The 25000-nt window shown below is 37.3% G+C and overlaps 1 protein-coding gene across 1 annotated transcript in view; it reads right to left on the bottom strand.

Moving 5' to 3' along the window:
• zgc:63863 (uncharacterized protein LOC393372 homolog) overlaps positions 1-25000 on the bottom strand; it is a 39372-nt gene that overhangs the window by 8698 nt on the left and 5674 nt on the right. The window contains exons 4-7 of the mRNA XM_056479745.1: positions 24373-24559; positions 22447-22548; positions 13035-13176; positions 7745-7929 (exon numbers count right to left, since the gene is read on the bottom strand). Of these exons, the coding sequence (XP_056335720.1) occupies positions 7745-7929; positions 13035-13176; positions 22447-22548; positions 24373-24559 (616 nt within the window). The remainder of the gene's footprint in view (positions 1-7744; positions 7930-13034; positions 13177-22446; positions 22549-24372; positions 24560-25000) is intronic.

Here is a 25000-nt window from a genome sequence, read left to right on the forward strand (position 1 = left end):
AAGTTTCAGACCAGCTCTGTTTGAATGAGCAATGATTTAACATGTCAAGTCATATCCCAAAAATCTACAGTATCAGTTTAATGCATTAAATATTGACTACCCCGATTCACTTTTTTAGACAAAAATTGACAAAATATTTACTTTTGACCATTTACACCGCAAAAATATCCCTAAATTAGCAGTTTTCAGTATTTTGTGATTCAAGTTTTTATTTTTCTATTATTTCTGCTTTTGAATTGTTTTATGGGATCTCAAACTTTCTTCCAACAACTTTAACCCATAAAAAGTTTGAAAAAGTGACTTTTATTGTCATTTTTAATAGTTTAAGTGATGTCGTCTGGGTTGGTGTTGTAAGAGGCTAAATTATTATATGCGTTTGTTTACATGACAAAACATGTGTTTTTGACTCAAGAAGGTCCATACTGACTCTAAAGGCAGATACTGATAAGATCAGGGCCTGGTATGTGGACTTTGGGGGTTTTACAATGTGGTCACATGTTGATTGGTCAGTTTGAATGTCTCAGCATTTTGGGCTTTAGTCACATGGTCAAGAAAGATACAAAATAGGTGGTAAAACGCTGCTTTGCCTCTTTTCTTTTCCTGGCCTGTCTTTTCCTGGTCTGCTTTCCTCCTCTGCCCTCTCCTCCTCTGGAGTCTATCTTCTCTGACTCTACTGCAATCAGGCTAACTTCTGGGCCTGCTCTCTTTGTCTCTCCCTCTCCCTCTGTGTCTCTCCTTCTACCTCTGGTAACTTTAATTTTACATTTAAGCTGGGTACAATTTATATCATATGCTTTATCATTTCATATTTGATCATTTTATACAGTTATTTTGTAATTAATTCAGTTGTAACAATAGAGGATTATTGTCATTAAATCATTTCATTTTCAAGTATTTGTGAATTACTTTTGATTTAACAGCAACACTTAACTGTTCCATATTGCAATACAATACAATCACATAATATCAACGCTCTCCCACATTTATAGCTATTAATACTGATATAAGATTGCAGAAGAATTGTTTGACTAGAATGTACAGTTTTTTACCATCAATACTGATAACTTTTTAGTCATTCGGCAGAACTACAGTTCGAACTGCTGTGGTTTAGAACCAAATCCTACAGTGTTGTATATTAGGCTACAGAAACATTAAAATAAACTGCAGCACATTTTCTGTTACTTTACAGTCTTTATATTATTTCTTACATTATGTTATCTCAAACCACTAAAATGTCAATAAAAGTCACTTTATTAAACTGTAGAGTTGAATTTTCAACATCAAAAGTGGAAAGAGCAGAGATCAGCCGGAAACAAACAGAAAACACACACAATGCAGAAACTGTCAATTAAGCAATTTTTTTAAGAGTGTTAATTTTTTTTATATTTATTTATCTATTTTTAATCACTTATCCCTTTCTTATTTATTATTGATTATTATTTTCTTCTATTTTTAATATTGGTAATATGGGCAATGTCTGTTGGCTTGTTTTGATGTGTTTGTTATTAATACTTAACATTTTTTGATTAAAAGATAAATGTAAAAAGAAAGTAATTTTTGCTGATTAACTGACTTGCAGATCAACCCTGCTGCTTCAATCCCATTATGATATGTACCCTGGATGGGGGACAACATGGGAAAGCGAGGTTGCTGCTGGAAGTGGTGTTAGTGAAACCAGCAGGGGGCTCTCAACCTGCGGTCTGTGTCAGTCCTAACGCCCCAGTATAGTGAAGGGGACTCTAATCTGCTCTGTGAGCACCGTCTTTCAGATGAGATGTTAAACCGAGGTCCTGACTCTCTGTGGTCGTTAAAAATCTCAGAATGTCCTCTGAAAAAGAGTAGGGGTTTAACCCCGGCATCATGGCCAAATTTGCCCATTGGCCTCATTGGTCCATCATGGCCTCCTAACCACCCCATTTAATAATTGGCTTCATCACAAAAGGAGCTTTATAAATGTAAAGAATTATTATTATTATTATTATTATTATTGTTGTTGTTGTTGTTATTATTATTACAATTTGCAAAAAGATGCAATAGGGAGACAAAAAGTGACAACTGAAAGCTATAAAGCTGCAATTACAAAAATCGATGCAATTGTGAAATATTAGGATAAAATGATGAAAAATGACATTAAATTGGGGGATGTGCGGTCACATTTGTGTCGTAAGCGATAATTAAAAAAAATGCAAATGTGAGATAACATAAAAAACAAATACAATTAAGAGACAAGATGCTGTCGAAAAAATAGGCGAAATATACCTATATAAAATATAAAACATATAAGATATCAAAAAAATAAAATATATAAGATAGAAAGATAGAAAGTCAGCATTATGAGATAAAAACCTTAAAATATTTGATGAAAAAAACAATCAACACATTCGACAAATATTCATCAAAAACTACAAAACACTTGTGGCCCGTTTCCACTGAGTGGTATGATACGGTACGGTTCGGTACGCTTTTATAGCCGTTTCCACTATCAAAAGGTACCTAAAAGTATACTGTACCATACCACTTTTTGGGTACCCTTTCGGAAGGGTACCTAGCATGACAAAAGGGTACCAAAAGGTGGAGCTAGATGTGCAGCTGAACGTTATTGGTTTACAGAGATATGTCACTAGTGTGTACACAAGCAGGAGAATGAAAACAAAGGAAGCGCCTTTTTAAATACATAGCAAAGACATTACATTGTAATAATATATACTAATATATAATAACGAGCCATGGTTGACCCGGGCTTAAACAAATCCTATTGTCATCTTGATGAACAGACACAAAGCCAAGAAGGAGAACAGAATCTACCCTGTGCACCGTAGTTGTTTACAAGGCCGTCTAAAGTGCGAGCGGTTTCACTTTCTCCAGAGAGCTGAGAGTGAAGCTCGAAAATAAAGGGGAAGCAGGAAAAAACAAAGGAGCAAATGATTTCTTTAGCAACCTAAACCATGAACAAACTGCCACGTTTAACTATTATCATCACCTTCTGGACTGTTATGAACTGGGAATGATGGAATTACTCTCTAACAGAGGCTAGATGTGCTGCTGAAGACTAAAGATGCAGATGAGAGGTTTGCACTGACTGCGAGCTGTATGTTGTGTGTTGTTTTTGCACCCAAATAAGGACTAAATGCATGCTGTGTGGAGTTTTTCTGTAATTGGTAACATATCGGAGACTGTAAGGGTCTGTATGTGTTCATATATGCTGCAATTATTTATTTATTTTATATAATTGCAGAACACCAAATTGCAGACACCAAAAGGGCACCATTAAAAGTGGAAACGCAAGCCTGATAAAGGTGACCCGTACCGACCCGTAACGTTCTGCACCACTCAGTGGAAATGGGCAAGAAGTCTTGATTACAAATAACAACTCTCTATCAAGCAACTTTCAACATCCAAGACCGTACAACAGATAAACACACACACATTACACACACTTGTTGGTGTTTTCTCTCCTGAACACAAGTGATCCAATAAAACCAGCAACAGGCATCGCTAACTAACACCGAACAATGTGATCAGAGCAGCGTAATGGAATTGTACTGTGTTGATGAAGTCAGATGTGAGCCGAGGGCACGGTGTGAGCCTGAGGGTGTGTGTGTATGTGTGTGTGCAAGGGGTATTAATGAAGAACATTTGGGGGTCAAAGCCATTAGAGAGGACGTGCCACTCCTCATTACAGCACTCCACGGGGTCAAAGAGAACAATGGAGATCAAGGTCAAGGGTCACGGCCTCAAGAGGAGTTGCTCATTTCACTGACACACACACACACACACTTCGCTTTTCACAGAGGACACAGATGCTACTGGGGGAGGGTTATGCAAATCAGGGTAGAGCACTAATAACCCAGAGGGGCGGGGCTTCCTTATTGTATGACTGATTTGCATAAGACAGGCAGACAGAGGATAACATACGTCTTTCTTGCTGGGTTTTTTGTGCATTTTCACTTTTTGACCCACTGTAGTGTTTGTCTACCCATTTATATATTTTCCTCATTTCTGCTTCAATCCTCTTTCTTAACCTACATAATCGACACATGGCATGGCAACAACCCACATTTACTCTCAGATATTCTTATAAATGTTAGCCTTTAGCTATTGTTTATATTGATAATATAGATCATGTTGATTGATGATACGTATATATTGTTATATATATATATATATATATATATGTGTGTGTGTGTGTGTGTGTGTGTGTGTGTGTGTGTATGTGCGCGTGTAATTCCACATACAAGTGAAGCTGCAATTCTCATATATAAATGCAAAAGTGTGAGAAAAAGTCACAAATCAAACAAAGTGCGCATTTACCTACTGAAAAAAACAGCTTAAACCAGCCTAGACTGGTTAGCTGGTCGACCAGCCTGGTTTTAGAGGGGTTTTGACCATTTCCAGGCTGGTTTCCAGCTATTTCCAGCCTGGTCTTAACTGGTCAGGCTCGGAGATGACCAGCTTAAACCAGCTTGAATAGCCTAGCCAGCCTAGGCTGGTCAAGCTGGTTTTAGCTGGATTCAGCTGGTCATTTCCAGTCTGACCAACTAAGACCAGGCTGGAAATGGCTGGAAACCAGCCTGGAAATGGTCAAAACCCCTCTAAAGTCCCTTGGTGCTCTTCACTTTCACACGACAGAGTTTCTAAACGGACCAAAAAAGCTAAAACAAGTCACGTGCGAGTAAACTCTTCTCACGTTGGTCAGAGTTTCACGATTTATTTTGCAGAGTCCCGCTCAGCTGTCATGCGTTCTTATTTTAATTTATGGCAATAATCCACCAGACATTATAAGCGGAAAGCTGCGCTTTAATTTTGAATGGTGACACCCACAGACATCATCACCAAATATAAATCAGAGGTAAGGCTTTCTCATACAGAGCCGTTGGCTAGACTGCAGTTCAGTCAATTTTCCTAATTGATAAGCAGCTCTTGTTAATAGTTCAGCATGCTCTCACTTTCGTTTTTGACATGAAACACACATTTACCGGTAGGAATGACATCCCCACCATACTCATAATTCTCTCTTCACATAGCCATATAGATGCCTATTACATATCCATAATACACTGTGATATAGCCGGGCTCGGATTGTTTTGCTTTTTCACTACAATCGATCTGCTCCAGAGTTCGTTTCAATCGAGCCGAGACCACCTCATTCAGGCGATCTCGGACTGATTTGGCGCAGATCAGAGCGCGATTGCTGGTTTCACATTTGCCAAACGAACCGTGCTAACTGGGCAAATAAGACAGGTTCCCAAACAAAAGACTAGGTGTGAAAGCACTCTAAGATCATTCATAAAATAAATAAAACAGAAATAATTAATGATTTCTTGTGAGGCCCGGTACCAATTGATCCATGAACCGGAACTGGTCCAGAACCTGGAGGTTGGGAACCACTGCTGTAGACAATCAAATATAAATATTGCTTAAGGGGGCTAATAATATTGATCTTAAAATGGCTTTAAAAAAAATGAAAAACTGCTTTTATTCTAGCCGAAATAAAACAAATAAGACTTTCTCCAGAAGAAAAAATATTATAGGAAATACTGTGAAAAATTCCTGAGTCTGTGCAACATCATTTGGGAAATATTGGAGAAAGAAAAATCACAGGAGGGTGAATAATTTTGACTGTATATAAAGCTCATACTGTAAGCTACAAAGCTCCACTTCCAAATAACAGATCTGCGCTGTTGCATTCTCTCTTTCTCTCACTCTAATGTTAGTGCATCTCTCTCTCCCATTGTTCCGCTTACATTTTCATCCCTCTCTCTGTCTCTCGCTCTCATTTCTTTCACTTCCTCTTTCTCATTTCTGTCTCCTGCTCTCTCTTAATCTTCATAGGCGACAGCAGACGCGGGGAGATCTTAAACAAGACAGATCTCTCCTCTGATGGCTTTTTCAGCGCTGAGGGACTTGAATTCAGTTCCCGCTGAATGCCGGAGGAATCGTTTCCTGCTGCCGTTAGAGATAAATCATTAAAGTGGCTTCACCTGCATCTGCAAATGCAATCTGCAGCCTGACAGAGAGCGTTTAGACACGCGGGGGCAAAACGCAGACAGCTCCGGCTGAGCGTCCTTCACGTCACAACAGGGCGCAACAGCCTCAGCGTGTGCAGAGGGAAATTATATCATACTCAATATCGCCACCTGATGGACACAGGGGGAAACAAATGCACCTCGGGGTAAAGATGTGTGTGTGTGTGTGTGTGCACTGAATCAATACAGTATAACATCAATATGACTTTGGAAAAAAAGTGATTATTCTGATAAAAATTGTGATCTATTGAATAAATATTCAGGTTTAATGTACTTAAGCTTATTAAAAGTAATAAACAATAAGCTAGCAGTCTTAAAGTGTTTTGTTTTTGGCAACAGGTATCTAAATTCCCATTACTAACAGTTTGGGTGCATGACTATACCAAACGCATGATATAAGTGAGCTCAACTCACAGGAGTCAGGTTTATTTTGGAGAGTCGGTTTGGCCTAATACTAGTATAAATATAAGTGCTTAATGCTGAGTGTGTGGGTGTAAGTTCATGTGTGTGTGTGTGTGTGTGTGTGTGTGTATATGTGTATGGCTGTGTCTCTGTGTGTGTGCGCATGTGTATGTATGCATAAATTTGTGTGTGCGTGCATGTGTGTCTGCATGTGTGTATTTACATGCGCGTGTGTGTGTGTATGTGCATGTTTGTATGTGCATGCATGTATGTATATGTGTGTGTGTGTGTGTGTGTGTGTGCGCGCATGTGCAACTATATGCATGTATCTCTGTGTGTATATATATATATGTGTTTATATGTGTGTGTGTGTATGTTTGTATGTGGATGCATGTATGTATATGCATGTGTGTGCGTGTGTAAATATATGCATGTGTGTGTTTACATGCATCTCTGCGTGTATATATGTGTTTACATGTGTGTGTGTGTGTGTGTATGTTTGTATGTGGATGCATGTGTGTATATGCATGTGTGTGTGCATGTGTAAATATATGCATGTGTGTGTTTACATGCATCTGTGTGTGTATGTATGAATGTATGTGTGTGCGTGCATGTGTGTGTATGCATGTGTGGGAATCTGTGTTTATGCGTGTGTGTATGTTTGTATGTGCATGTGTGTCTGTATGCGAGTGTATGTTTGTATTTGCGTGCATGTGTGTATATATGCATGCGTGTGTTTGCATGTGTGTGCCTGTTTGTATATGCATGTGTGTGTGTGTATGCGAGTTTGTATGCTTGTATGTGCATGCATGTGTGTATGCTTGTATGTGCATGCATGCGTTTATATGCATGTGTGTGTGAATGCATGTGTGTGTATGCATGTGTGTCTATGCAAATGTGTGTTTACATGCTTATGTGTGCATCTGTGTGTATGCGTGCATGTGTGTGTGCACGAGTATGTATGTTTGTATGTGCATGCGTGTGTGTGTATATATGCATGTGTGTTAATGGATGTCTGTTTGTGCATGTGTGTGTATATGCATGTGTGTGTTTACATGTGCGTGTGTGTGTGTATGTGCATGTAAGTGTATGCGAGTGTGTATGTATATGCATGCATGTGTGTGTGTATGGGAGTTTGTATGTTTGTATGTGCATTCATGTGTGTATATGCATTTGTGAGTGTTTGTGTATGTGTGTGTGTGTGTGTGTGTGTGTGTGTTTGCATGCATCCGTGTATGTATGCATGTTTGTGTGTGCATATGCATATGCGTGTGTGTGTGTGTGTGTGTCTGTGTATGCATGTGTGTGAGTCTCACATGTTACGTGACTGCAGCGCCGCAGATTGGCTCATCTGATGGGGCGGGCAGCTGCTGAAGAGACTCTGAGCTCGACCAATCAGATCCTCATAAGGCAGATCCTGAGGCATGCGAGACAGCAGGTGATGAACACTGGCCATATCACACTCACTGCTCTTCACCTCCTTCTGTCTGTACAACACGATCTGAGGACAGAACGACAGGGTGTTACACACAAACATGACTACTTCATCTGACTGACTCGCAACTGTAAATTAGGGATAAAGTGCATGCAGGAGGCTATCGCAGAATAAATCCTGGCAGATTTATCGGCAGCCCGACACAAAGCGCAAAGCTGTTGTATAAGACTGAAGGGTTTATTCTGTGAAAACAACCATCCTGGATGTACTTTATCCCACTTATTACATGAATACTTGCGAAAAAAACATAAAAATTAGACACAAAACATTGTTCTGTGCCGTAATAGCTTATTAGTTTTTGAATTAAACACAAAGCTGACAGAAACTAAAACAGCTGATGGAGTATACACTAACCTGTGCATTATTCAGACACTAGATGGCACCAAACATTCTCCATCAGCTCCATCTGTTGTTTTTTTTTCCGTCAATTTTGCGTTTTTGACTGTTTGGCGCCATCTAGTGTCTGAATAATGCACAGGTTAGTGTATACTCCATCAGCTGTTTTAGATACCGTAAGCTTTGGGTTTTTCAGTATACACTAACCTGCACATTATTCAGACACTAGATGGCGCCAAATAGTCAAAAACACAAAGCTGACAGAAACAGCTAATCGAGTTTACACTAACCTGTGCATTATTCAGACACTAGATGGCGCCAAACAGTCAAAAACACAAAGCTGACAGAAACTAAAACAGCAGATGGAGTATACACTAACCTGCGCATTATTTAGACACTAGATGGCACCAAACATTCTCCATTCAGCTGTTTTCGTTTCTGTCAGCTTTGTGTTTTTGACTGTTTGGCGCCATCTAGTGTCTGAATAATGCACAGATTAGTGTATACTCCATCAGCTGTTTTCGTTTCTCTCAGCTTTGGGTTTGACTGTTTGGTGCCATCTAGTGGTCTGAATAATGCACAGATTAGTGTATACTCCATCAGCTGTTTTCATTTCTGTCAGCTTTGTGTTTTTGACTGTTTGGTGCCATCTAGTGTCTGAATAATGCGCAGGTTACTGTATACTCCATCAGCTTTTTTAGATTCCGTCAGCTTTGGGTTTTTCAGTATACACTAACCTGCACATTACTCAGACACTAGATGGCGCCAAACAGTCAAAAACACAAAGCTGATGGAAACAAAAACAGCTAATCGAGTTTACACTAACCTGTGCATTATTCAGACACTAGATGGCGCCAAACAGTCAAAAACACAAAGCTGACAGAAACTAAAACAGCAGATGGAGTATACACTAACCTGCGCATTATTTAGACACTAGATGGCACCAAACATTCTCCATTCAGCTGTTTTCGTTTCTGTCAGCTTTGTGTTTTTGACTGTTTGGTGCCATCTAGTGTCTGAACAATGCACAGGTTAGTGTATACTTCATCAGCTGTTTTCGTTTCTCTCAGCTTTGGGTTTGACTGTTTGGCGCCATCTAGTGTCTGAATAATGCACAGGTTAGTGTATACTCCATCAGCTGTTTTCATTTCTGTCAGCTTTGTGTTTATGACTGTTTTGCGCCATCTAGTGTCTGAATAATGCATAGGTTAGTGTATACTCTATCAGCTTTTTTAGATTCTGTCAGCTTTGGGTTTTTCAGTATACACTAACCTGCGCATTATTCAGACACTAGATGGCGCCAAACAGTCAAAAACACAAAGCTGACAGAAACTAAAACAGCAGATGGAGTATACACTAACCTGTGCATTATTCAGACACTAGATGGCGCCAAACTGTCAAAAACACAAAGCTGATGGAAACAAAAACAGCTAATGGAGTATACACTAATCTGCACATTATTTAGACACTAGATGGCGCCAAACATTCTCCATCAGCTGTTTTAGTTTCTGTCAGCTTTGTGTTTTTGACTGTTTGGCGGCATCTAGTGTCTGAATAATGTAAAGGGTAGGGTATACGCCATCAGCTGTTTTCATTTTTGTCAGCTTTGTTGGGTTTTTCAAATTTGACAGAAACTAAAACAGCTGATGGAGTATACACTAACCCTTGCATTATTCAGACAGTAGATGGCGCCAAACAGTCAAAAACACAAAGCTGACAGAAACGTATCGGGCTGAATGAAGCATAATCTAGTGTTGTAATAACTCCCCAAACACTTTTCCTCATCTCTCTGAATGAAATGCCTACTTTACTACATCCAATCAGCTCACAGTAGAAAAAAAAACACGCCGACTGCTTTCTCATGATTTTCCATTTCCCTAGGAACTGTATCACAACACTAAAAAAACATTGTCGCAACTTCTAGTTCATGCTGACGTTTTTTGCAACCAGGCCCCTGGATTCTGCAGTTCACAGCGTCGAGAGTGTGTCAAATCACAGCACACACACACTACCTAAGCAGCAGGATGAACTACATTTCCTGCTGGCTTCCTCATCCTGACTTCAAACGGCCCCTGGCCCCGTTAGCTTCGCGTTGTCTCCAGCAGGGGAGCGTCTCATGGAGACAGAAGAAAGAGACGCGTTTAAAGCTTTCCAGCACAAACACACACACAAAACCTCTGGTGAATTCATTAGAGTTGTTTAATTAACGGATCCGCTACAACAAAGTGTCCTCGATTCTCGCATTAGATGAGGAAGGAGTGGGAAAAAAGAGAGGAGATTCTTTGCCTCGATGTTTGTTGTTGTTGTTGTTGAGATGATGAATTAGCCATCGCCTAAATAAGTGAATTAGCAAAAACATGGTAAACAACATCCTCTTTTTGGATTACAAAAGTGTGTGTATTGTATTGTTAGGGGTGAAATGACACGCCTGGATTTTAATGATAGGAAAAGTCTTTTTAAAAATGAGCTCTATTATTAGCAAAACAGCACCATTACTGGGGATGGAGACAGCGATTGTGTGTAAACAGGATCTTCTTAAGTAGAACTGGCAAATCAAATCTGACAATGTTCCCAAATGAGAAGCTGCAATATATAGTGAAGAGCAATGTTTTTACTTTTAACCAAAACTCCGAAAACAACTTTACATTTCAGTTTATTAGCTTTCGTTTATATTATTATTTAAGTTTTGGTATTTTGAGTATTTAAGACAATATTCAATATATCAAGACAATAAAAGCAACAGCAAAAACAACAACAATAATAATGATGATAATAAAAGCTAAAATTAACAAATTGTAATAAAATAACATTTAATAATAATAATAATAATAATAATAATAATTTATTATTATTATTATTATTATAAAATCACAAATTAATTATACAATGACTTTACAAAGTCTTTCATATAATTGTTATTTGTGTTTTTCATGCTTCTTTTTAGCTTTTTCTGGCTTTTGATTAAATATTATACATTACCTGACAAAAGTCTTGTCGTTCATTCCAGGTGTAAGAGCAACGAATAATAACTTGACTTCTAGTTGATCATTTGTAAACGTGTCAGAAGGTGGATTTTTCTGATGAATCATCTGTTAAACTGCATCTCAATCATCACAAATACTGCAGAAGACCTACTGGAACCCGCATGAACCCAAGATTCTCATAGAAATCAGTCAAGTTTGGTGAAGGAAAAGTCATGGTTTGGGGTTACATTCAGTATGGGGGCGTGCGAGAGATCTGCAGAGTGGATGATCAACATCAACAGCCTGAGGTATCAAGACATTTGTGCTGCCCATTACATTACAAACCACAGGAGAGGGACAATTCTCCAGCAGGATAGCGCTCCTTCTCATACTTCAGCCTCCACATCAAAGCTCCTGAAAGCAAAGAAGGTCAAGCTGCTCCAGGATTGGCCAGCCCAGTCACCAGACATCAACATTATTGAGCATGTCTGGGGTAAGATGAAGGAGGCGTTGAAGATGAATCCAAAGAATCTTGATGAACTCTGGGAGTCCTGCAAGAAGGCTTTCTTTGCCGTTTCAGATGACTTTATTAATCAGTGATTTGAGTCATTGCAGAGATGTATGGATGCAGTCCTCCAAGCTCATGATGGAGTCAGACACAATATTCATTCTGTTTCCACTGCAGCATGAGCACATATTCTATACTGGACATTATTGAAGGTTCAGTGACCAGACTTTAGTCTAAGCAGAGTCGGACCTTACTGTCCTAATGAAATCATTAATAATCAAGACATGATCATATTTTATTGTGGTAAAATAAGCGTAATCTAGAAGTCTTCGCCTTACATATAAGCCACTTCTGATACAAAATGATCAACTAGAAGTTATTATTTGTTGCTCCTAAAACTTAGATAGGCGACAAGACTTTTGTCAGGTGTTATATATTTATTTTTATTAAGTTATTATTGTTACTAGCACTAAAATAATAGAATTACTTTAATCAAAATGACACTTTCAGAAATATCAAAAACATCTAGTTTGTAAGGAGCAGGATTTTGTGCTTAACTGTGCTGTTTTTTTTAATTATGCATATGTAATATTATTAATATTTTAATAGTAATATGCATATATAACCAAGCCCCAAATTCATAACCCAGGCAAATTCTGATTTATTCAAATGTAAATAAAAGCTGAGAATTATTTTTTTGCACAATGATGCCTCTACATTGTCTTATTATCTTTAGGAGAAGCATTTTGTGTTAAAAAAAAGGCTTGTTGGTTAAATAAAACCAACTTTAAGTCAGTATTTTCACGAGGTTTGAATAGTTTTGGGCTTGACTGTATATGCACTATAACTGTGTTGCACTTTGCCCCTTTTTCAGCATCTCTGCTTTGCATTTTCTAAAAGTGCAATATCCTGCAGTGGGACGGCATTATTGTGAGTCTTACATTTTGAAAAGAAAGTCACATTGAACTAAAGCATTTATTCAGGCAGATCGTGCAGCGTTTAAAGGTCATTTCCCGTGACTGACATCATAAAGTCTACCAGCCTCTGTGAATGCTATCCCAACGTCATTTCTTGTGTGAACAAAGATCAATTTAATGCATGAAAGCGGCTTTTTCAGCATCTAGTAAAATGAGCGGTGAATTTTTAGGACGCCCAGTCAAGTTAAAAATAGTTTTAAAGACACTTGAGCGTTTCTCCGGCTCCTGTACGCTGAAAAGGTCAAACCGCAGCTCTGCCTCCATGTCCTTGAAAAGCAGGAGATGTAGAGAGGAAAGTACAGACTGCAGAGAGACGCTCGCTCTTACCACAGCGGCGAAGTAGATGGCCATGAGTGGGTGAGACGCCAGGAAGAAATCATAGAGCCGCAGAACATGCCGGAAATCTGACAGGACGTAGCCGTACCATGTGATCAGCCAGCTGAGAGCGAAGATCGTGCCCACCTCAGACCTGTAGCACAGAGAGGAGCAATTATCAGCAGTTTTTACATTAAAAAAAGGAGACTCGCTCTGACTCGATCAGTTGAATCAGTAACTAGAGACTCGCTCTGACCAGATATGCCAAATCTGTAAATTATCTGTGAACTGTTAATTGGAGACCCTCTCTGAATCAGTGAATCAGTAATTGGGACTTATTCTGACTGGATCAGATGAATCAGTGAATCATTAGTTGGAGATTCGCTCGGAATGGATGTTTTAAATTAATGATTCAATGACTCAACTGATCCAGACAGAGTTAGTCTCCAATTTATGATTCACTGATTCAGCTGATACAGAGTGAGTCTACAATTAATGATTCGCTGATTAAACTGATCGTCACAATGAGTCCCAATTATGATTCAACTGATCAAGTTAGAGTGAGTCTCCAATTAATGATTCACTGATTTAACTGATCCAATCAAGGCGAGTCCCAATTACTGATTCACTGCTTCAACTGAATCAGAAAAAGTGAGTCCCAATCAATGATTCGTTGATTCAACTGATCAAGTTAAAGTGAGTCCAACTACTGATTCAAATGATCAAGTTAGAATAAATCTCTAATAAATGATTCACTAATACAACTGATCAAATCAGAGGGAGTCCCAATTAACGATTCATTGATTCAACTGATCCAATCCGAGCAAGCCTCCAATAAAAGATTTACTGATTAAACTGATCCAGTCAGAGAGGGTCTCGAATTTTTGATTTGCTAAATTAAATTATCTGATCATAGCAAGTCTCCAGTTAATAATACACTGATTCAAATGAGTTACTCAGAGTGAATGTCCAGCTAACGATTCACTAAATTCACAGGTCTAAGGCCCAATCCGAATTCTACCCCTTAGCGGCTAAGGGCCTTCACCTTACCCCTACCCCTCGTTTTGCACATTCACGTGAAGGGATAGGGGTGTCAAAATTCTCTTTAGCTTGAAGGCGTAGGGCTAAGGGAAGGGCTAGATACCCCTCGAAACTGAGATTTTTTAGGACCACACTTGAAACCAAGGAGTCAGAAAATTTCCCAAAATACACCATCTACAACGGCAGCATAGCTGTACCCGGAAGTGATGAGATGCATGAATTAGTATTTTGTCATTATTACGAATTTTTACAACAAACAAGCACATGTTTTAATATATTCATAACCGCGTTCATGTTTTACCGTCATGTTTTTAATAAACGATAAAATAAAAACTGCTATCGACGCAATAGCCTAGTGGTTAGCGAGTCGACATATGGTGCAGTAGCACGTCAGGGCGTCCCGAGTTCGAATCCCGGCTCGAGGACATTTTCCTACCCCCCCTTCTCTCTCCAACTTTGCTTCATGTCTAAATACTGTTCTATCTAATAAAAGGCAAAAAGGCCAAAAATAAATATATAATAAATAAAAATAGATAAATAAAAACCGCTAAATTTTGATGTCTATAATCCATTATAACTCCCGTATAGTAGTCCCACAACATTCTAAACACTCGAATGCCCTGTCAGAAAGTCTAGCTGCTGGGAATGACCTTTTTACAGTGTCTGCTACAATGTTAATGTTATTTTTGGTGTGTTTACATGATGAATACGGCCACTGTGTAAATGCGCAGTACAGTTACGATCTTATTGTCACATTATATCATTATAATTACATGATATCATCGCCTTCAGTGATTTCGTGAAGATAAATACCAAAAAATAATGCAACTGGAGTAACTACAGCAGTTGCCGTCATCGATCTCATATGAAGTAAGAGATCGCGATGACATATGATGACGTATGCAGGTATTATAGTAGTGTCCAATTTCTAAGAGGTACATTTTGAAGCCCTTCCCCTTCACACTCCATTTCAAGGGTCAAGGGGAAGAGGAAGGGGTACAAAAATAGACCTGGGATTGGACCTAAATCAGGGGATTTTCTAAACTGCATGCAACTGACGCCACAAAAATAAAATCTCTAATGCCAAATTTTAAAATTGATATACTGAAAATCTTATTTAGGTCACGACTGTCAGTAATCTAAATCTGCAGTAAAAGAGTGAGATGTTGGAAATGTCCAGTGTTAGTAATACTTAAATGCAAATAGTCCATATTTTGTGAACTTCTCACTGATCGCATCCTCCCGACAAACATAGCAGTGTGAAATGATGTAAAATTAGTATCTTTGCAAAGCTTATTACTACACACTGGCATATTTTATTAGGCTATCTGTTCTTCATACATCACTGCCTATTGATATTTGTGACAACGAACAAAAAAAATGCATTAAACATATAATGTTACTGTGAGCGTCATGTAGAGTGTGCATACAGCATAAGTAAACACACTCAATGGAAACATGACCTTTCAAACAGCCTATAATCTGTGAAATGGTCGTTCAAACATGCCGTTTTCTCGTGCATCCTCCTGAAACTCGTCTTAAAACCCACTGAAGCATTTAGCACACGCAAAACATGCTTGACACATTCATTAATCATAGACACCGATGTCACCCATATTCCACGTGAGCAATTTAACACCGCTGTAGGCCTTTTCTCCGACTGGAAGAAATGTGCTGCAAGGTCATGAGCAAAGAACATGTGAATAAAAACTCTTTGCATGTTCAACATTGGCATGCAGACCTGGATTATAGTGTAATCTGGATTACGCTATAAAAATCAAGTACTTGTAATTTGAGTATAAACTAGGCCCGTCACAATAATCAATATATCGACTGATCCCACAACACATGGACATGACCTCAATCATTTTTGGTGATGCAGTATATATCACCTATACATAAAAAAAAACAATTCCAGCAACATTTTGGAGCATTTTAAAGCCACGATTCATTAGCGGATCGCTCGTATGTCAGTTTATAGACAAACCAGCTGATCGACGTGACTTTAAAACGCTCCATTGTCCCTGTATCTGTGGTTATACTCAGTAAACAGCGGTGAGTTCGGTGAACTGATGACCTTCACGGCCAATCCCAGTCATTTCTGTTAAGCACATGAACACAAATCAGCGCTGTTTAAGAACACACTCAACAGCGCTCCAATGTTAGCGGGAAATGGACGTTTTTAAAATTTCAGTACTGAAATTTCATGTGCTTAAGACAGCGAGTCCAGGCAGTCAGTGGGTCAGTACAGTGATTAAATCTTTCGCTTTAACGCTTGTACTAGTTGCGTCCTGTTGGTTGTGCACCATTTTTACCAACCAAGTTTGTCGACGCCATTATAATGACACAGATCACTCTGCCTATTCATGCCAGAGTCCTGCGGAAAAAGTGATGACAGGTAATTTGTGTGTAACTTATCTTTATTTATTTATGATTTGGTTATAAATAAGTAATCAGATTACAAACTTTCAGGAGTAGTCATTCATTCATTCATTTTCTTCTCGGATTAGTCCCTTTATTAGTCAGGGGTCGCCACAGCGGAATGAACCGCCAACTTATCCAGCATATCTTTTACACAGCGGATGCCCAACCCATCACTGGGAAACATCCACACACTTCCATTCACACACATACACTACGGACAATTTAACTCGACACAGAAATGCCAACTGACCCAGCCGAGGCTCGAACCAGCGACCTTCTTGCTGTGAGGCGAGAGCGCTACCCACTGCGCCACCCAGTAGTCAGTAATTTGTAATCTATTACTTTTTAAAGTAACGTACCCAACACTGCTGATCACAATGTTTTCAATAGGCCTACTGAAAAACCAGCTCTGAAAACCTCCTCCAATCTCACAAGCTCAAATACATCCCTCTCTGCATGTACACGAACATATCTTTTTTTAGGGCTTTTTAAAAGTTCTGCCGTTTTATTAACTTGTTTGGAAAGATTCATAAAAGCAAAAGCAACAGCACCTGAGTGAGCAACACCATTAAACCTGTAGACCAGCGCTGCGGCGAGACACTCGCATGCAATATTTATGAACAACCTCTTATTCTCTACATTTTAGATGAGCTGCCATTAAAAATAACCTGCTTTTACAAACGAGAGCCCGGAAAACCCTGCACGCAACGCTGAGCTACAGGTTTTATGTGAAGACTCGCACACACACACACTTTGGGGCATCATAAATGAATCACGTATCAACAATTTTGTTGGCAAAACGGTTCTCACATAAACATCAGGAATGCAACTTTAAGCATCAGGTAGCGAAGGACAAACAAACAACACAAGGCTGTTAAAATCTAAGATGACACTGGGAGCGTGTGGGGAATACGCAACACTTTCATAAATAAAGATGGTCAGCGTCTTCAGCCCTGGGTTTACACTTATACCAACTCATATCTGATGATCATGTGCATGCATTTTTATGCAAACTTAAATATGTAGCTTTCTGTGAGGTTCAGCCGTTTCTAAGCATGTAAATATGTATGATATTAAGCCTGCAGACACTAGAAGAGGATTTAGTAAAGAACTACTAGAATGACTTTAGTCTTGGGAAACATCAGCTAAAACGGGACGATGCATCGTGTTTTGAATTGAAATAGTTAATATATATATAGTTGAATTATTAGCCCCCCTGAATATATTTTTCCCCCAATTTCTGTTTAACGGAGAGAAGATTTTTTTTTCAACACATTTCTAATCATAATAGTTTTAATAACTCAATTCTAATCACTGATTTATTTTATCTTTGCGGATGATTTGACTAGATATTCATCAAGAAACTAGTATTCAGCTTAAAGTGACATTTAAAGGCTTAACTAGGGTAATTAGGGTAAAGTTAGGGTAATTAGGCAAGTCATTGTATAACAGTGGTTTATTCTGGAGACAATCCAAAACTAATATTGCTTAAGGGGACTAATAAATATTGACCTTAAAATGGATTTAAACAATTAAAAACTGCTTTTATTCTAGCCGAAATAAAACAAATAAGACTTTCTCCAGAAGAAAAAATATTCTAGGAAATACTGTGAAAAATTCCTGAATCTGTTCAACATCATTTGGGAAATATATTTGAATAAGAAAAACAAAAACTCACAGGAGGGCGAATAAATTTGACCGTATATAAAAACACAAAACAACAAGCATAGCAGAAATAAATTAACTAACAAAAGCAGTATTAAGTACATATGGTTTATGTTAGGGGTGGGCGGTACACCGGTGTCATAGTCATCACCGGTGTGACATTGCGCCACGACATGGATTTTCTAATACCGTCAATACCGTAATAAATCAATTATGCGCCTTGAACGGCTGCATTTACATCAATAATAGCTAATTCTAAATAATAAGGCATTCAATTTTCTTCAAACGTTTAGTTGTGGTCTGAATACATGTCCTTATACTACAGGGCTCGAAATTGCAACCATTTTGGTCGCATGAGCGCCCGAAATTTAATCTATGCGCGCTCATAATATATTTGGGAGCATTTGTGCGACTGAATATTATGGTTGTAGTGCAATCTGATTTGATTTTCTCTTAAAACTTGCTGAATCGCTCTACCCTGCCGCTGTATTGGTTCATATTAGCTGTCAGTCACTCAACGCTTCCCGCTGTCAGATAACAGGGAGCTTTTGTTACTGCAGGAAATGCAAACGGCTGAAGAGTGAAAAGTGCACAGGTTTGCAAACCTCACCTAAAGTTATAATAATAATAATAATGGCGCAGATGACAGCGATCATGACATGAGGTAAATGTTGATCCGCCAGCTGAGATCAATCAAGTGTTTTCGGAGAAGATGCCCGAATCTCGATGCGTTGCATTCACCGCGTGTTCAGCGCAAATGTCCACTAAATATAAAATCTAACACTGTACACATCATCGCCAAAGAAACTCACCTTTACTAAGTTTACACTGAAACTGCAGCTCATAACAAAGAGCGGTATTGCGCCGGTGGTCATCATGAGAATCCTGCTCTGTCTGCTCATAAATTGGTGCGGCTGACTCGCCTGCTTTATTCCACCAACACAGAGAAATGAAGATCAGCTCATAACGAGACTGAGCATTTACAATGACTCAAACCAAACTTTTAAAGAGTGATAGAAGTGAGACTTTCTTTTGTCCGTTCTTCCTTGAGATGTATATTATTTTGCTATTGAAAGTAATACCGTGATATTATACCGTCACCGTTCAAAAGATGAAAAATACCGTGATATTAATTTTAGGTCATATCGCCCACCCCTAGTTTATGTAAATTAATATTTCATTATTTAGCTGATGCCTTAATTTAAAAAAAAACAACTACAAACAAACCAATAAAATACATAAGAGCATTGATGAGTCTAACAAGTATCAAGTATTACATACGCTACACAAAGATGTAGAAGAAAGAAAAACCCACAGTGGTCACTGAAATATCTTGAAACTGAAAAATTACAGAAAATAAACTACTGAAAATAGAAAATTGAAATTATAGTTCAACAGAAGCATTTTAAAAAAGCCAAAAACTAATGAAACTGGCCTGGACAATAGTAAGGAGTAGCAACAATTTTGCCTGTGTTTTTTCTATTAGTCATGCATAATTACATGAATCTAACACTAAACCTAACCCACATTCTAACTCCAACCATAAGTAAATGTGATGAATTAATACTACTCGGTTAGATAATATATATAGAAAACACTGTAACAAAGAAACCTCAAAATAAAATGTGAGAGAAAAGCTCAAGCAAATTCTAAATAATGTCTAAAAAACTCACAATTTAAACATGTAAAATCTTCTGTTTTTTAATATACTGCTAATTTGCTGTAAAGGCTTTATATACGGAATTTAATACTTTTTTATTAGTTTTTACAACAAGTTTTTAAATAAAATTACATAATCTAAAACAATTGTAAAGTATTAAATATAATTTTAGCTGCTGAAAAAGGGACACTTCAAAAAAATAAAATAAATAAAACTTTAAAAATGATTATGTAGCTCCAACTGGAACAAATCCTTACTGTTGAGCTCTGTGACAGTGACTTTGATGAAGGACTGCACACAAAACAGCTTCCCATGAGGATATTTCATAAACCTTGCGTGTGCCTCTGTGTGTGTGTGTGTGTGTGTGTGTGTGTGTGTGTGTGTGTGTGTGTGTGTGTGTGTGTGTGTGTGTCCTTGCACGGAAATCAGTTTTGAACTGACAGAGACAAAGTGAACTGTACATCCACTGTGCCTCTGTACACACTGTTTCTCTCCTGATTCAATGTAAAGAGCTGCTGCTATCTGCCGGCAGCAAAAGCACAGACGTTCCAGATCCGTGTCACAGATTTCAGCAGCTTTTATAGTCTCAGACAGTGTCTAATAGTCAGAGATAAACCTGTTAGCAGGCGATACTCTCTCACGAGTCTGCAGAGGCCTGTAAAGATGCCCTCTGCTGCCCTCTTCAGGACAGAGGACAGAAATCTACATTAATTTCAGTGGGTCAAAGAGAACTTTTCTGGGATCAAAACAAGCTGATTACCACCAGGCATTTGAAAAACAAATCGCACCAACATCCAAGCATGCTGTAGAGCTGAACAGTGCAGTGGCTTTACTGTAAATCCACAGAAAAGAAAGATCTCCAAAGACGCCTTGTTAAGATGTAGAGAAATCTGTGCTTCTGAAACTGATGATGAAGGCAGCAGAGGTCAATGATTTATTATAATTTTTATAATAAATAGCATGTTTACTGCTATAAAACATTTAAAATGGTTCTTAAAATGAAATATATTGTGTTCAATGAGGATAAAAGTAGTTTTTTACCCAGACATTTAAAAAAGAACATATTTTAGAGCAGTAATCACAATACCGGGATATTGTGATTTTTTTATCCAAGGTTTTGGTCAGAATCTTATACCGGCCCATGCCTAAATACCACAGGAATGTGCTTAATCTCGTGGCTTAGTTTGTATTTTACATTATCAGCCATTGCTCTTGATTCTGAAGCCTTGAGTTAAGGCGTTGATCATGTGTTTATGTCGAATCTTAAGATTAGGATTATTTATTTGGTCCTTTTTCCTTGAAATTCATCTAATGCACAATGGCTGCCACATACAAAATACACAACTGTATACAAAAAAAATAAATAAATAAATATAAATATATATATATATATATTTCACCACCACTTTATGTGTTAAATTCAGGAGAATCACTGGTAAAAGAATTCTATTTTTCATCCTATTTTATCTGTTTCCTATTTTTAACTGGAGACTTATAAAAGTTAAACTCATATTCTGAGTGCAAGACATGAGAAGGATCCCCTGTAAAACATAAAAAAGCTAATATAATAAATATGAGCATCACGGTGGCGCAGTGGGTAGCACAATCGCCTCACAGCGAGAAGGTCGCTGGTTAGAGCCTCGGCTGGGTCATTTGGCATTTTTGTGTGGAGTTTGCATGTTCTCCCCGTGTTATTGTGGGTTTTCTCCGAGTGCTCCGGTTTCCCCCACGAGTCCAAAGACATGCGGTACATGTGAATCGGGTGAGCTAAATTGTCTATTGTGTATGTGTGTGAATGTGTATGGATGTTTCCCAGTGATGGGTTGCAGCTGGAAGGGTATCCGCTGTGTAAAACATATGCTGGATAAGTTGGTGGTTCATTCCGCTGTGGCGACCACAGATTAATAAAGGGACTAAGCCGAAAAGAAAATGAATGAATGAATGAATTCTATAAAAATAAAAGCGTGTCATTTAAGATTTACTGTAAGTAGAAGGTCGCCAATTATCTACACTTTTAAGCATTAAACTAATGCTCTTTATGCATCAAACACGCACAAAAGTAGAAAACACAAAAGTCAAAATAATATCTGTCCTTTCTGTGAATGTAATCTGTTGGGGAAGAAATTGCATATGTAATGAATATATAATTGATGATGGTTTGTTGAATTATTTCGGAAATAACCTTCAGGTTTATTTCCTTTTTTAAAAATGTTTACTTACATTAAAGGTGATTCAAATAATCAGAATTTCTGGTCATAAATAACTTTAACCAGTGTAAAAACTATATAAATATAGAATATGCACATGAGAGTGTGGATCAATCAATGGGGTAGTTCACCCAAAAAATTCTATTCTGTCATCTTTAACTCATCTACCACTTGTCTTTGAGTTTCTTTCTTCTCCTGAACACAAATGAAGATATACTGAATAACGTGAAGAAAAAGCCATTGACTTCCATAGTATTTTTTGTTCTTATGGATGTCAATGGCTGCTTTATTCAACATTCATCAGAATATCTGCTTTTGTTTTCAACAAAGGAAACTGATTTAGATTTAGACCCACTCGAGTGAAAGTAAATGATGAGGAAATGTTTATTTTTGAGTGAACAGTCCCTTTAATCTTAATCATGTATACCTCATCATGAAGTCGTGTAGCTCTCGGTCCACTCGCTCCAGAAGGGGCATCAGATAATTCAGGATGTGTTTTGTGCTGTCCATGGTGGGGTCCATGAAATCCCTAAACATCCCAACAGAAGAAACCAGAAACAATGTACTTAATTGCTATCAAAACGAGACATTTTAATGTTGCAAAGCTTGAGAATAACTATGCTTTTAAAAGAAGCCTTTTGTGCTGTGCAAAACTGCATTTATTTGATCATAAACTCAATGAAAGCAAAACTTCTGTGACATTTTATCTCAATTCAAAAAGTTGTTTTAATCATTTAGAAAATAATTTATTTCTGAGATTTTAGCGTTGTTACTCCAGTCTTCACATGATCCTTCAGAAATCATTCTATTATGCTTATTTGCTGCTCAAGAGACATTTCTGATATTCACCAATGTTAAAAACTGTTCAGATGCTTCTTATTTTTGTGGAACTACTGATCCAAAAAATGCAATTGATTATATAATAACTGTATTTATCAAGGACACTTTAAACTGATCAAAAGTAAAAGATATTTATAATAGGAATAAAATCATTTATTTCATATTATTATTAAAATAATTATTTATTTCACATGAATGTGATTCATTGATCTTCCTATTCATCAAAGAAAATGATGTTTAAAAATGATATATTATATCATTAAAGTAGCAAAAAAAATCTATAAAAATAAATTATTTCAATTTAAAATCTAATTATTTATTTTAAAAATAAAATATATTTACACTGAATTTTTTTTACTGAAATAATATTTCAGAATAGTGCTGTTTTTATTTTATTTTTCATTAAGAAATTCTGTTTTGTGAAGCAAATAGGACTATTCTTCAAAAACATTTTAAAACATCTTAATTATTAGTTTTGCCTAGTATCAGTCTATCTATATTCATAAATACCCATTTGTGAAAAATAACTATATACACCTAAATGCTCTTAACATTTTGCTAACATATATACACATTGTACACAACTGAATGTTATGTTTTCATCAATAGTTTTATATCTAATGTAAATAAATAAATAAAGTTTATTTAAAGAGAAGATGCCAACTATCTGGGGACTTCAAGAACAACACGTACTCTTAATACACAAATACACTTCATTTAACATGTACACACAGACATCACCTATATACTATATAACTGCAGGTTAACTACACATATTTAATAACGTTATCTGTTAAAAGCTATTAGTTACGAGTTAATTGGTTAAAAGCTATTAGAAACTAATAAAGTTAAGGGCACTAATAACATATTTTTTTCTGATTTTAATTGTAATGCAATACTGTGCACCTTTTGTAAAGCTGCTTTAAAGCAATAATTATTGTGAAAAGCGCTATACAAATAAACTTGAATTGAATCTTCTGCTGAAAGACTTGATGCATAATATCAAATATACAGCTGAAGTCAGAATTATTTGCCCTCCTGTATAATTTTAAAATGGAGAATATTTTCTTCAGCACATTTCTAATCATAATAGTTTTAATAACTCATCTCTAATAACTGATTTCTTTTCTCTTTGCCATGATGACAGTAAATAATATTAGACTAGATATTCTTCAAGACACTTCTATACAGCTTAAAGTGACATTTAAAGGCTTAACTAGGTTAAAGTTAGGGTAATTAGGCAAGTCATTGTATAACAGTGGTTTGTTCTGTAGACAATCCAAAACTAATATTGCTTAAGGGGGCTAATAATATTGACCTTAAAATGGGTTTAAGCAATTAAAAACTGCTTTTATTCTAGCCGAAATAAAACAAATAAGACTTTCTCCAGAAGAAAAAATATTATCAGACATACTGTGAAAATTTCCTTGCTCTGTCAAACATCATTTGGGAAAAAATTACAGAAGGGCGAAAAATTCTGACTTCAACTGTACATGGGACGATGTTATTTAACCTGAGATGATGATTGGACAGTTTCTCCATGATGGCGATGGTCATCCTCTCTCCCAGCACCAGCAGGAAGGTCACCACGATATCATGATAACCCTGATAATAATGCAGCTGAGGATTTCTCTGCAAAACATCCAGAATGATGTCGATCAGCTGCTCCTGAAGAACCTCTCGCTCATCCACACGCATGCCTGAAGAACATGACATTACCACAGAGCGACCAATCAGGTGGGTTACATTTAAACAAGCATGACGGAAGTGAAAATGAATTATTCCATCATTATCACAGGATTAAACGCTCCCTGAAGATATGATGGAGAATGTTAAAGTCTCTTTTATTCTTGTGACTTCTCATGTGATTTCTGGACAGCTGAGGTTCTTGTTTAGAGGCAAAACACACAATCAGTGCATCATTTCAGATGAACATTAATAAAGCCACTGAAGTGTGGGGTGGTTAAATAAACAAGGATTTATTTCAATAGATCTAATGTGTATTAAATTATTTTTATAAACACATGTGAAACTATAAAGGCATAATATAAATAAAAAACAGATACATTTCAGAACTTATTTCCCTCACTGTTATTTATAGACCATATTTGAAGCTTTTGTAATATCTTGTGTTACTACCT

The sequence above is a fragment of the Danio aesculapii genome, chromosome 19, assembly GCF_903798145.1.
Source record: "Danio aesculapii chromosome 19, fDanAes4.1, whole genome shotgun sequence".
Taxonomy (NCBI): domain Eukaryota; kingdom Metazoa; phylum Chordata; class Actinopteri; order Cypriniformes; family Danionidae; genus Danio; species Danio aesculapii.